Source organism: Elaeis guineensis, chromosome 3, assembly GCF_000442705.2.
Source record: "Elaeis guineensis isolate ETL-2024a chromosome 3, EG11, whole genome shotgun sequence".
NCBI classification, from domain to species: domain Eukaryota; kingdom Viridiplantae; phylum Streptophyta; class Magnoliopsida; order Arecales; family Arecaceae; genus Elaeis; species Elaeis guineensis.
Genome location: NC_025995.2, coordinates 9,417,656 through 9,430,969, shown reverse-complemented (window position 1 = coordinate 9,430,969; position 13,314 = coordinate 9,417,656). Strand labels below are relative to the sequence as shown.

General features: G+C 35.1%; 1 protein-coding gene and 1 pseudogene across 1 annotated transcript; one reads left to right on the top strand and one right to left on the bottom strand.

Moving 5' to 3' along the window:
* Positions 1–225: 225 nt before the first annotated feature.
* On the bottom strand, positions 226–2,204 carry LOC105036807 (probable UDP-glucosyl transferase 73B6). The gene has a single exon (XM_010912541.4). The coding sequence runs from the start codon at positions 1,993–1,995 to the stop codon at positions 514–516; it is 1,482 nt and encodes a 493-aa protein (XP_010910843.3). The 5' UTR covers positions 1,996–2,204; the 3' UTR covers positions 226–513.
* Positions 2,205–10,530: 8,326 nt separating this feature from the next.
* Positions 10,531–12,645, top strand: LOC140856172 (uncharacterized; annotated as a pseudogene).
* Positions 12,646–13,314: the final 669 nt, after the last annotated feature.

The window sequence follows — 13,314 nt, the reverse complement described above, 5'->3', positions numbered from 1 at the left end:
ATGAAATATAATCCTTACGAACTTGATTTTCAATTTATTCGAAAGTTTGTGAGATCTTTCTCATTGATTATACTTAAAATTGAGATTGAAAAATAAAGATACTACGTAATGAGTAAGGAGCGCATGCAGTTTGATTTTTTTATGATTGCATATTGATCCGAGGGATTGATAGAAAAAAAATCTGCGATGATTTTATTGTTATATAAATTTTATTATTTCGTAAAATTCTGATACCCACATCGTGGTACATGGCTTGGCGACCCCATTCATGGTTGCGATCGAGATGTCCGTGGAAGTAAAAGGCGAGAGCTTGGGGAACATTTGTTTTGTTCATAGGGAGAAGAGAGGAAGCCGTGAGTGGGCCTCATGGAGGCGTAATCTTTTTTTTTGTTCTTGTCCACCACCCCATGCGTCCACCATGGCTCGCATTTAATAGAAAGCACGTTGATGTAAAGGATTTTTAGGGTCTTTGTCCATATATCGGACGAGAATGAGTCAACCCGATAGTTTCTCCTACCGCCCTTGCACCGCCTTCTTCCGGTCCTTCGTCTTCGCCACGAGCTCGTCGATCAGGCCGCAGAGATCACGGTGGGCCGACCCGCCCTCCACAACCGCTGCCCGCGCCATCGCTGCGTACTCCTTGGCCCGCCGCCTCGCGCTCTCCCCGTCGGCGCCTGGCTCCATGAATCCGGACACCGCCCTCCCGATCGCCTCCCCAGGCACCACCACCTTCTCCTCCGCCAGCGTGCTCCGGAACCCGTCCCAGACCCTCTTCCCCACCCCCATCACCTCCACCACCAGCCGCTCGTTGATGAACTGCTCGAAGACCAGCGGCCATGTCAGCATCGGCACACCGGCGGCCGCCGCCTCCAGCACGGAGTTCCATCCGCAATGGGTCAGGAAGGCCCCCACCGCCTTGTGCTCGAGAATCGCCACCTGCGGGGCCCAGCCTCTCACCACTAGTCCCCTCTCTCCCACCCTCTCCTCCCACCCCTCCGGCATCCACTCTTCCGTCTTGGCGGCATCCTCGGTGGTTCCCCTCATCGCCCAGAGGAACGCCTTTCCCGACGCCTCCAGCCCCACCGCTATCTCCCGGAGCTGCTCCGCCGTGAAGTGGCACCAGCTCCCGAAGCAAACGAACACCACCGAACCCTCTCCCTTGGTGTCCAGCCACTTGAGGCACCGGTTCCCGCCCTCCACCCCCGTCCCCCCGCCGCCCCGCTCCGCGGCGCCCTCCCCGTAGGACAGCGCGACAGGGCCCACAAACCAGGCCCGCTTGCAGTCCACCTTCCGGAAGTGGTCGCAATACTCGGGCTCAAGCTCGTGGAAGGTGTTCGCCACCACGCCGTAGCTTTCCATCTGCAACTCCGTCAACCGATCCCACTTCTCCGTGAGGGGCTTCGGCGAGTGGAGGAAGTCCGGCAGCTCCGATTTGGGGATCTTGATCGATGGGCCTGGGAAGTCAGGGACCGCAATCGGTTCGCTTCCGTTCTCGACTTCTCGAATCTTGTATCGAATCTTGTGAAGGTTGTTCATGGCTAAGTAGGGGAAGCCGCCGATGGCGTGGAAGATGATACGGGGAATGCCGGCGGCGATGGTGGTGGTCCACCTGAAATAGAAGTCGACGATGACGGCGTCGGGGCGGTGATGGCGGAGGAGCTGGTCGTGCGTCTCTGGGGCCAGGGCGACGGCCTCACTGACGCGCGAGACCTCGGAGGGGGTTATGGTGGCTAAGTTTTCGACGCCGGAGGGCAGGCCGACGGAAGGGAATGGATAGAGGAGGAGGCGGACGGGGCGGCCGTCGGCGGCTGAGCGGTCGAGGGTGGGGCGGATGAGGGCAGCGTTGGCGGGGGTGAGGACCATGGTGGGCTCCACGCCAGGGCGAGCGGCAAAGAGGCGGGCGAGGTCGGTCATGGGGATAATGTGTCCCGAGGCGTAGAAGGGGATGAAGAAAACCCGGAGCTTGCTTGCTTCTTCCTCCGTAGCTGAAGCCATGATGGATTGAAGGAGACACGACGAGAAAGGGAAAGCAGATGGTTTGCAAGAGAGTGCGGCGGACCTTTAATAGTTGTTAGCCGTTCACCATGGACCTTCCAATACTTAGTCGTCTCTCGAACTAGTAATTTCCTATTAATCACGACAGCTGTGAGTCATGGACACATAACTTATACAATACAATGCGCAGGACAGCTGTGAATCACCGACATATAGGATATATATATATTTTTTAAATAAATTATAATATTTTTTTCGAAGTATAAAATAATTACAGATTTTTAATTAATATTTATAAAAATATACGTTTAACTACTTTTTACCATGTGCAGGTGCATGACACCTAACATTCTATTAATATCATAAATTAATAATCTTATTAGCATCATCATTATCTAATTAATTTAAATTTAAAAATATTTTTTATTTTTATTTTAATATTTTTTATTTTTTATATTTAAAAATTTTATATTTTATCAGAACGTTGCATCAGTAGTTTTGAAGTATTGGATGGTTATGTAATTATTTTAAATCTCAAAAAAATTAAAATAATTTTTTTTTTTTTCTTGTGTTTTGAGTATGCTTGCTTTGTATAATAATGGTTCATAACCAATATATTGAGAAAACATGACTCACGTCGGAAGATTTTTCATTTTTTTTTCTTCTAAATTTTGCAAATCCATCGTACTTTAAGAACATTGTAGCTTTGTCATTTTTTTGCTCAGGTCATATTCATTAATATTAATTCAAAATTTATAAATTATTTTTTACTATCTTTCTGACCTCTAATGGAACGCCAGAATCAATATCTTACTATATTAAAAAAATATATAATTTTATACTACCAACTGATTCATACAATAAATAAAATATAAAATATAAGTTGCATACACATGGTTGATACATAGTTGCTTCGCAAACTTGCCAATTAATTTATTAAGTAATTTTATATCATGATTGTGTAAGAAAATATTATTAAAAAAAATTATGATGGAAGTGTAGATAATGATAATTTTTTTTTTTTTTTTAAAATATATTATTTAAAAAATTCAAACAAAATAGGACAGCCTTTACAACTTTAAAATTTATAGATACCCGGTTTGAGCTGTTCCTTATGAGATAAATCTAAAACCTACATTTGCCGTACATGTCAAAATGTCAAATGGAAAGATGGATGAGGGGGTTTGCATGCAAAAGTGCAGAGCACAGGAGTGTGAACGTTAGCCATATTGCACCTCATTTTTCATTTCTCGAGATCCAATACGCATGAAGAGTCTCCAGTCTTTAAAAAAAAAAAATTAACTAATTCATTATCACTAATTCTCTTCGACTCCACTTGGAAGATAACATCCAATCTTGCAAGGGATTTTGATTTCTTTGATCCTCTTCTTCCATGACAAATCTCCTCTCTTATTACCATATCGTTGCAATATTTAGCTATCATTTGCTATTTCTTCTTGATCATAAAACAAAAAAATCTTCTCAATCATCTATTCCATGTTCCTAAATCATTTTACTAGAGTTAGAGAATCTTTGATGGTCCACATCTATCTATACTTTGACTGCAGGTATGATTCATGGGTTCATGATTAAATAAATACTAGATGACAGCTAGATTGATATGAATTCTATGGATCCGGCATCATTAAATACTAGAAAGTATTGTTATCTACAAATAAATACTCAGAAGCATTGAGAAGCAAGTCATTGCATGAAAATGTATTGAAATATATGGTGGATGAAGTGTCCTTACATATGGCGAACGGATGCAATGCCTCCATTTAATATGTACATATATAGTGGCATATAATCGGCACGGTGTATGGGATACTTTTTATTTAAAAAATATACTTATTTTTAAAATATTATTTTATGAATTACATAATTATTTAAAAAATAATATATTTTATGAATACATAAAATATTTATTTTATTAATAAATTGTTTTACTGAAGTTTAATAAAAAATAAATTTATATTTTACTTATTTGAAAAAAATGATTCTAATATTTTAATATTTTTATTCTACAATCATCCAAGCATGGCATAGAATCTAGAATATATGTTTTATGGTGAACGTATGTTAGCTTTGGAATTGATTTTAATGATATCAAAAAAATTTGAGTATAAATTGAAATTATTAGTGATGCTTTTGAGAGTGATTATAGAGTTTTTTATAATACTCAAAAGTTGACATAATTCAAGAGAAAATTCTATTAAATTTTAGTGATTCTATGTTCTCAAGTCAAAGATCTAAGTTTTGGAAGCAAAAATACTAAGTTTAGTATGAAAAGAATTTGATAAAAAAATTTAGCCTAAAAAGATTTTTCAATAATTCAAATATTAAGTTTGAGAAGATAAATCTAGTCTAGAGTATGTTTGGTAAAGAAAGCTATTTAAAATTAGAAAAAATCAAGTTTGACATACATGGCATGCTTTTGAGTCGATCAAGAAAGAAATTTTCTCGATCTAGTCTTGGTTCATGAAAAAGATAGAAAAAGATAAAATTTAGATGATCTCTCTTAATCGATTAAGTTTTTATATGAGCCAGTCAAGATAGGATTAAAATCAACTCATCTATTTGGATAGCTGATTCAATCTCAGACTCTACATGAAGATAGTAGATTAAAAATTTTAGACATTCTCCTAAGCCAACCATGAAAACAACATAGTTGATAAAGATTGGAGCTTAGCTGACTTACAAAAATGGGATAGCTAACTCAGTCTCAGAGATAGAAAAATATAAAAAATAGTAAAAATTTATAAGTTCTCTGGGCTAATTTAAAAAATTAATTAATTAAGGTATGAAAGTTAGCAGACTAAGAAGATATTTGAGCCGATCCAGTCTTAGATAGATAGAATAGATAAAAATAAAAAAAATTATATCACTACAAGAAATAGGGTTTTTGCGATCGAATTATTTGCTACGAAAATACTTGCATCGTAAATACCTATATTTGCGATAGAAAAATATTTTCATTATGAATAATATATTATTTATGATGAAAAATATTTTTTGATACAAATAATAGAGTATTTATGATGAAAAAAATATTTTCATCACAAACATAAATTATTTATGACTAAATATTTTTATCACAAATAATTGATAAAAAATTAATTTTTTTTAAAAATAAATAATAGATTATTTGCAACAAAAATTTTTAGTCGTAAATAAACTATATTTGTGATGGAAATTTATTTTTTATCATAAATACTAAATTATTTTTGATGAAAAATTTTTATCATAAATAATCAATGATAAATAAAAAATTTAAACAAAATAAATGATAGATTATTTACAACAAAAATATTTCATCATAAATAATTTTATTTATGATGTAAAATTTATTTTCATCATAAATACTAATTTATTTGCAACAAAAAATTTTTGTAATAAATAATCAGTGAAAAATTAAAAATTTTTAAAAAATAAATGGTAGGTTATTTATAGTAAAAATTTTTTTCTACTGATTTTATCCTGCTTCTCATTCTCTGTCGATTTTTACCCCTCTATTGTACTAACATTTTCTTCTACCAGCCGCAAAATCCATACTTGCAACTCTCTAAACTTCTTCTTTCACTCATCTCGTTCATCTCTTACCTTTCTCCTTTTATACTAACTCTCAAATTTTAAAGATTTTTGAACCGTCAGGCTTATTCGAAAAAAAAATGTTGATTTGAGAACGGTAAAAGTCGAGGGGGATGAATCGTTGATGAATGCTATATTTTCATCGCTAATGTCCAATTATTTATATCAAAAAATTTTGGATCAATCTAATCGGATTGATTTGGATTGGGTTATGGGTCAACCCGACTCATTTACACTTTCAAGATCATGAGCATCGAATAGTGCGCATCACTCATTGCATCGAACGATGTATATGTCACTTTGCATAGAACGGTATGAAAATTATTGAAATATCTATACTCTCTGCATCACATTGGAGTTCTTGTCATCTCCATTCATAATCATCGTATAGGTGGCATGCATCTATGCTTGTCCATCGCATGCCATAAGAGCCCGCACACACACATGCATCGAATGATGTGCATACGCTCCATACATCGAACAAAAATTTATTTACGATAAAAAATTTATTTTTGGATAATTTTTTTTGTAGAAAGTATTTGCAACATTAAAATATTTTTCATCGCTAATTTTTTGATTAAATTTTTTAGAGAAAAAAACTTTTAGAAGGAAAAAATTTTTTTGTCGAGAATTATTAGCGATAGAAACATATTTACATTGCTAATAATGATTATTAATGATAAAAAATAATGTTTCATCGTAAATTAATTTTTTATGAAATCTTTTTGGTTAAATTTTTTGAGACAAAAAATTTTTAAAGAGAAAAAATATGTTTTTGGCAGGAACTATTAGTGATGGAAAAATATTTTGCATTGCTAATAATACTTATTAGTGATGGCAATTTATTTTTCATCATAAATTAATTTTTTTATTATTATTTTTGGTTAAATTTTTTTAGAGAAAAAAAAATTGATGAAATTATTAATGATGAAAATAGAATATTTATCACTAATAATAATTTTTAGCGATGAAAATAATTTTGCATCACTGAAAGTTTAATAAAAATCAGATTTTTTTCAATCACTTCCATCTGCCTCTGTTGGTTCTCTCAAAACCCTCCTCTCTTCCCGCGAAACCCTCGGCTCCTCCCCACCACCTGTGCTTTCCCTCTCCCCCTCCCTCTCTTCTGCCGAAACCCCTCTCCCTCAGCTCTCTCCCTTCCTCTCTCATCGTACGTCAATCCTTACCACTGAAACCATCTCCTATGCGTCGTAGGTCTCTATGTCGCTATTGCTGATAAAAGTAAGTTCGGTACCCTTTTATTTATTTTCATTTCATCTAGCTAGAGGGGAAGGGCCAGGGCAGGGAGGAGGGATGGGGTGGGGTCGCAGGCACTGTCGGGTTGTGGTGGGGTGCGGTGGGGTGTGGGCATAGGAGTTGAGGGAAGGGTGGGTCATAGGGGGCGTGGGGTGTGAGCAAGGGGGTCGAGGGTCGAGGGAGCATAGGGACCCGACATCGATAAGGACCTCCATCCACAGGTATCGCAGCAGCTTCGACGCCGTAGATGGGAAAGGTCTGAGGGCATTGGAGAAGAAGAGAAAGAGATTTTCTATTTCCATAAAATAGGAGAGGGAGAAAGGGGTTTGGTTTTTTTTTATTATTATTTTTCTTTTTCTTCTTTCTTCTACGATGGGTTTGTGCGGTTGCCTATATTTGATTAAAAGGTTATACCTATATTTTTAAAATATTGAACGATTATATAATTATTTCAAACATCAAGAGAGATTAGGATAATTTATTATTTTTTTTCTTTTGTTTTGAGTATGCTTACCTTGTCGAAACATGATAAAATTTACCTTCTATTCACGTATCTTTTTGAACAATGTACTCTTTCTCAAATATAATAAATATCATGAAAATCGATCATTTTAGTTGATATATGTTTGATATCACAAAAAACTTATAAATCAAAAAATAGCTAGACTGAAAGAAATCTATTCAATTCACACAACATAAAATTGTTAGGGATTTTATTTGAATAAAAAAAAGATATAATATAGAATATCATAATTAATTATTTTTTTTAAAATAAAAATATAATTAGTTACATATATATTTTTTTAAATCATCTATATTATTTACATAACTTGAAACAATATCTTCATTATCAATTGTGATAATATTTATCATATGATCATTTATCTACTTTCTTCGTATATTTCTTTTCTTCATAGTTCTATCTGTAATAGTACTTTCCTTTTAATTATCTTTGGCATACAAAAACTGAAGTGTTATCAAATATTGCAACAAAATATATAAATAATAATGATTCATAACCAACATATTGAGAAAAAATAACTCACATTAGAAGATCCTCCATTTCTATTTTCTCTAAATTCTACAAATCCATCACTAAAAGATACTTTAAGAACAGTATAGCTTTGTCATCCTTCGCTCAGATCATATTCATCAATATTAATTCAAAATTTATAAGTTTTTTCTACAATCTTTCTTATCTCTAATGGAGTGCCAGAATCAATATCTTTCTATATTAAAAAAATATACAACTTTATATACCAACTAATTAATGCAACAAATAAAATATAAAATATAGGTTGCATATACATGATTCATGCATAGTTGCTTGGCAAACTTGCTAATTGATTTATTAAGTAATCTTATATCATGATTGTGTAAGAAAATATCATTAAAAAAAAAAATATGGTGGAAGTGTAGATAATGACGAATCATTTTCCTACCCTTAAAATATATTATTTAAAAAATTCAAGCAAAAAAGGACGGCCTTTACAACTTTAAAATTTATAGATATCTAGTTTGAGCTGTTCCTTATAAGATAAATCTAAAACCTGTATTTGCCGTACATGTCAAAATGTCAAAATAGAAAGATGGATGAGAGTGTTTGCATGCAGAAGTGCAGAGCACAAGAGTATGAACGTCAGCCCTATTGCACCTCATTTTTCATATCTCGAGATCCAATACGCATGAAGAGTCTCCAATCTCTCTTTTTTTTTTTTTTTTTAAATTTAAACAATTAATTATCACTAATTCTCTTCAACTCCACTTGGAAGATAACATTCAATCTTGCAAGGGATTTTGATTTCTTTGGTCCTTTTCTTCCATGACAAATCCCCTCCCTTATTATTATATCCATGCAATATTTTGCTATCATTTGCTATTTCTTCTTGATAATAAAACAAAAAATCTTCTCAATCATCTATTCCATGTTCCTAAATCATTTTACTAGAGTTGGAGGACCTTTGATGGTCCACATCTATCTATAATTTGACTGCAGGTGTGATTCATAGGTTCATGATGAAATAACTACTAGATGACAGTTAGATTGATATGGATTCTATGGATTCGGCATCATTAAATACTAGAAAATATTGTTATCTACAAATAAATACTCAAAAGCTTTAAGAAGCAAGCCACTACTGCATGAAAATGTATTAAAATATGTGGTGGATGAAATGTCCTTACATATGGCGAACGGATGCAAAGCCTCCAGTTAATATGTAAATATATAGCAGCATATAATCAGCACGATGTTTGAAATATTTTTATTTAAAAATTTTTACATATATATCTTCTGAATAATCTAAATTTATTTAAATATCTTTTTAAACTTTATATTTGTATATATATCCTTAAAAAATTTTATTTTTGCTTGACTACCCTCTACGAACAGTCGTCCTAGCGCCATTAGCTAAAAATATTTTTCTGTAAATTAAAAATTAATAAAAAAGTGAAATTACATTTTTATCCCTAAACTAGTTAATGGGTTAACGGGTAGACTGAAGCCACCCGATCCTTTTTCTTTCTCTTCTCCCGTATTCGTCCCGTTCCTCTCACTGGAGCCCTAAATCCCATCAAAGCCTCCACCGTCGGTCCCGCGTTGGAGATCACCGTCAAAGCCTCTCGCTGGAGATCATCGTCGGAGATCGCATCGTCGGAAATCCCCTCTGTGCCGTACTCCTACTCCCTCCATCGCTGGTCCCGCGCATGAGGACCCTCTTTCTCTTTTCTCTTCATCGGTGATCTCCTCAGCATCGTCGGAGATCGCATCATCGAAAATCTCCTCCGTGCCCTACTCCCTCCACCGTCGCTCCCATGCACGAGCAACCTTTTCTCTGTTTCCTTCGCCAGTGATCTCCTCAGCATCGCCGATCTTGGTCATCATCGTAAGCCAAGCCGAGCACATCGGATTTTTTCCATGTTGGGTACCTCGTCGGAGTTCTCCACGCATTGCACTCCCGGATTTTGGGATGCTGACGCTGATTTGTCGGAGTTTTGCTGAATCGGAAGATCAGACCGGCCTCCTCTCCGCTCTCCTTTGGCCTCTCCCACCATTTTTCTTGGCTTTCTGGTGGGCCCTCTTTGCTCTGCATCAACCATTTTTCTTTGCTCGGCATCTGCTGCTTCATTTCTTTTTTGAGGAATATTGGCGGCATCTTTCTCTCCACTGGTATCCCCTGCCTTCGAAATCTAGATCATCTCAATTTGGTGGGTCCTACTCTTCTGGTTTAACTATGTTCAACAACATTCAACTTGCTACACTATGATGTCCCTGATTCTCGGATGCCAACCATATCATTATATATTGATATGTTTTATCATCCTAATCATTATATTATATACAAGCTTTAATTTATATTTTATTTTTTATTTAATCTATATTTTTTTATAAATAATTATTTATTTGAAACATAAACATGAAATAGTTTGATATTTGTTAGTTAAATTTCTAAAATTTATTTCAAGAATATATTCTAAGATTAAAAAAATAGTGAAAATAATGATGATATGTGCTGAAATATTTTATCAAATTTACCTCTATAATTTTGTGGTTATATCACATGAATTGATAAAAGCATTATTCCTTCTTTTTTTTTATATTTCTATAGTGTGGTTTTGGTTGATAAATTTTATTTCGTATATGATTTATCATGAATAGTTGCTTATTTCATGTCCAGGCTTATTAAAATGGAGCAACCACTTTTCAAGTTGAAGATGAAATTTGAAAGTTATTTTAAGAAGATTAAGAATTCTACAAGAATAAAATATTATTTTGGGAGGCAAAAAAGCTGATTAGTCAATGTTGATTGCTATTCTTACATAGAGCTATGTGATGATACAGTGCATATATTTAATTTGAAGCTCGAAGAGACTATAAAGATTTGGTCTGTGGTTAGACATTTATCATCTAAATCTTATATGATTCTAGATACAGATCATAAACTAATGAATTTGTTTGAAGTCAAGATTTGAAGGAGTGCTTCTTATTTGTCATAAAAGAGACTAATGATATACAGTTTTCTTAATCAACACTAGGTAGTCAAGACCAAATTGAAATATGTAGAGGTGAAATAGTCGCAATAGGAGAGGTTCAAGTGGATGACCAAAGGGAGAACCAAAAATAGAATGAAATTGAGCGTCCAGCTATATTAGGGACTGATATCTCAGCTACTGCTATTGAGAATAATGACAATATTAGGGTAAACGATGAAGCTATATTTCAAGAGGAGTAAGAATTAGATACTGAAATTTATGGTTCTGAGAGTAGTTATCATAGTATCTATAGTAATGATTCTGAGTCTGATGATGATGATGTCATAGAATACAAGGGAGAGATATATGAGATGGACAATGAGAATCCTAACATGTCTGTGGGAGCAAAATTTGCAAGTTGAGAACACTTCAAGGTAGCATTGAGTCAAAATGCTATAATAAATGAATTTGTTGTAAGGATTCTCAAAAGTGAGCTAGGTAGAATGACAGTAACTTGCAAAAATGAAGCTTGCAATTGGAGGCTCCATACTTCACTATTATGCGATGGTCACACATTTCAGGTATTATGGTAGAAATATCAATTCTATTCATTATAGTGTATATAAATAATGTTACTTGTATTAATTTATTCTTATGGCTGTTTGTGCAGATCAAAAATTTGAAGGAACCTCATACATGCTCATCTGTGAATAAATGTGGCAACAAGATGGCCACACAGTTTTGGATACGTGACAGGGTGAATGGTTAGCTAAGAAAAGAGGATGACCTGTCACCTATTGAACTAAAAAAGAGATTATTGCAGTTCCATCATCTTGAGTTTCCATATCACAGAGTTTGACGAGGAAAGGAGCTTGCCATGTCCATGATTCATGAGAATTGGGCAGATTCTTTTGACAGAATGGAAGATTTCAAAGAGGAGCTTTTAAGAAGAAATTCAAGTAGTGTAGTAAAGCTGCAATTAGATGTGGTAGGTGATAGGCATTACTTCCACCACTTCTTTGTTGCTCTAGGAGCTTGCAGTATGGGCTTCTTATCTGGTTGTAGACCTCTTATAGGCCAGATGGTTGCCACTTAAAGAAAACATTTCGAGGTGTGATGATGGTTGCTACAGCACTTTATGAAAATAATACTTTATTTTCAGTTGCCTTTGGTATAGCAGAATCTGAAGATAGCAATAGCTGGACTTGATTTTTAGAGGCACTTAAAGAAGCAATAGAAACTCCTGAAGGTTTAGTAATTATATCTGATCGACAAAAGGGACTAGAAGAAGCAGTACAATATATATATCCTTAAACAGAACATAGAAAATGCATGAGGCACCTGTACAAAAACTTTCAAACAAAGTTTCCAGGAGATTGGTTTAAAATTAAGGTATGGGAAGCTACAAGGACATTCACAAAAGTTCAGCATGATGATGTTATGGATCAAATTAAAAAAGCTAGCTTGGAGGCATTTAAGTATCCGAGTACTGAAAATATTGGTTTGTGGAGTAGATCTCAATTTGGTATCATAGCTAAGTGCTCCTACATAACGAACAACTTTTCAAAGTCATTCAATGTCTGGATTTCTGAGGCTAGACATAAACCTATTCTTGATCTATTAGATGTTGTGAGGCAAAAAATTATGATGAAGATGGAAGCTAGAAGGCGAATGGCTACTCGCTGGAAGGAAAATTTAGTTCCTTTGGTAATAAAATATATTAGAGATATCAATCTTAAGTTAGGTGATTATAATGTTTATAGAACCAGTGATTATAAAGCAGAAGTAATGGAGACTAATGAAAGATATGAAGTAATTCTAAATGAATGAAGGTGCTCTTGTCGTGTGGAACATGTTAGGCATTCCTTGTGTTCATGCAGCTGCCTTTATTTGTAGTATAAGAGGTGCAAACTTGGAAAATTATGTTTCTGAATACTTCACCATTGCAAAGTATAAAGCTACTTATGCATTAAAAATTGGACCATTATCTGATGAGGCCCAATGGATAAAAGTTGATATTGGATACAAAGTGTTGCCTCCTAAGCTTAATCTAAGACCCCCTAGAAGACCAAAGAAGAAGAGAATTAGAGGTACAGATGAGAATGCATTGAAGAGAATGCACAAATGCAAGCGTTGTGGTGAACTTGGGCATCATGCAAAGACCTGTAAAAATCCAGTAGTGGAGGAATCTCAAGCTTCAGTATCATCATCTTCTGTACCAAAAAACCCTGGAGGTAACATATGCACTAGTTTGACTAGGATATTTATCATTTATTAATTACTTCTTATTAAAAAAATTACATGCCTAAAAGAAATAGCTCAAGAGGAAGAATGTCAACAACAGGAGGTACACATGCATTATTTATAGCACCAAGAGAGAAAAAAAATAAAGAAAGACCCTGCAAGCAAGCTAGAACGATGGAAATTTCAATTGGAGAAGTAATGCCTACCAATAATCTTGATTGGTATGTGATTGGAGATACTATCTCAATTTTCGTA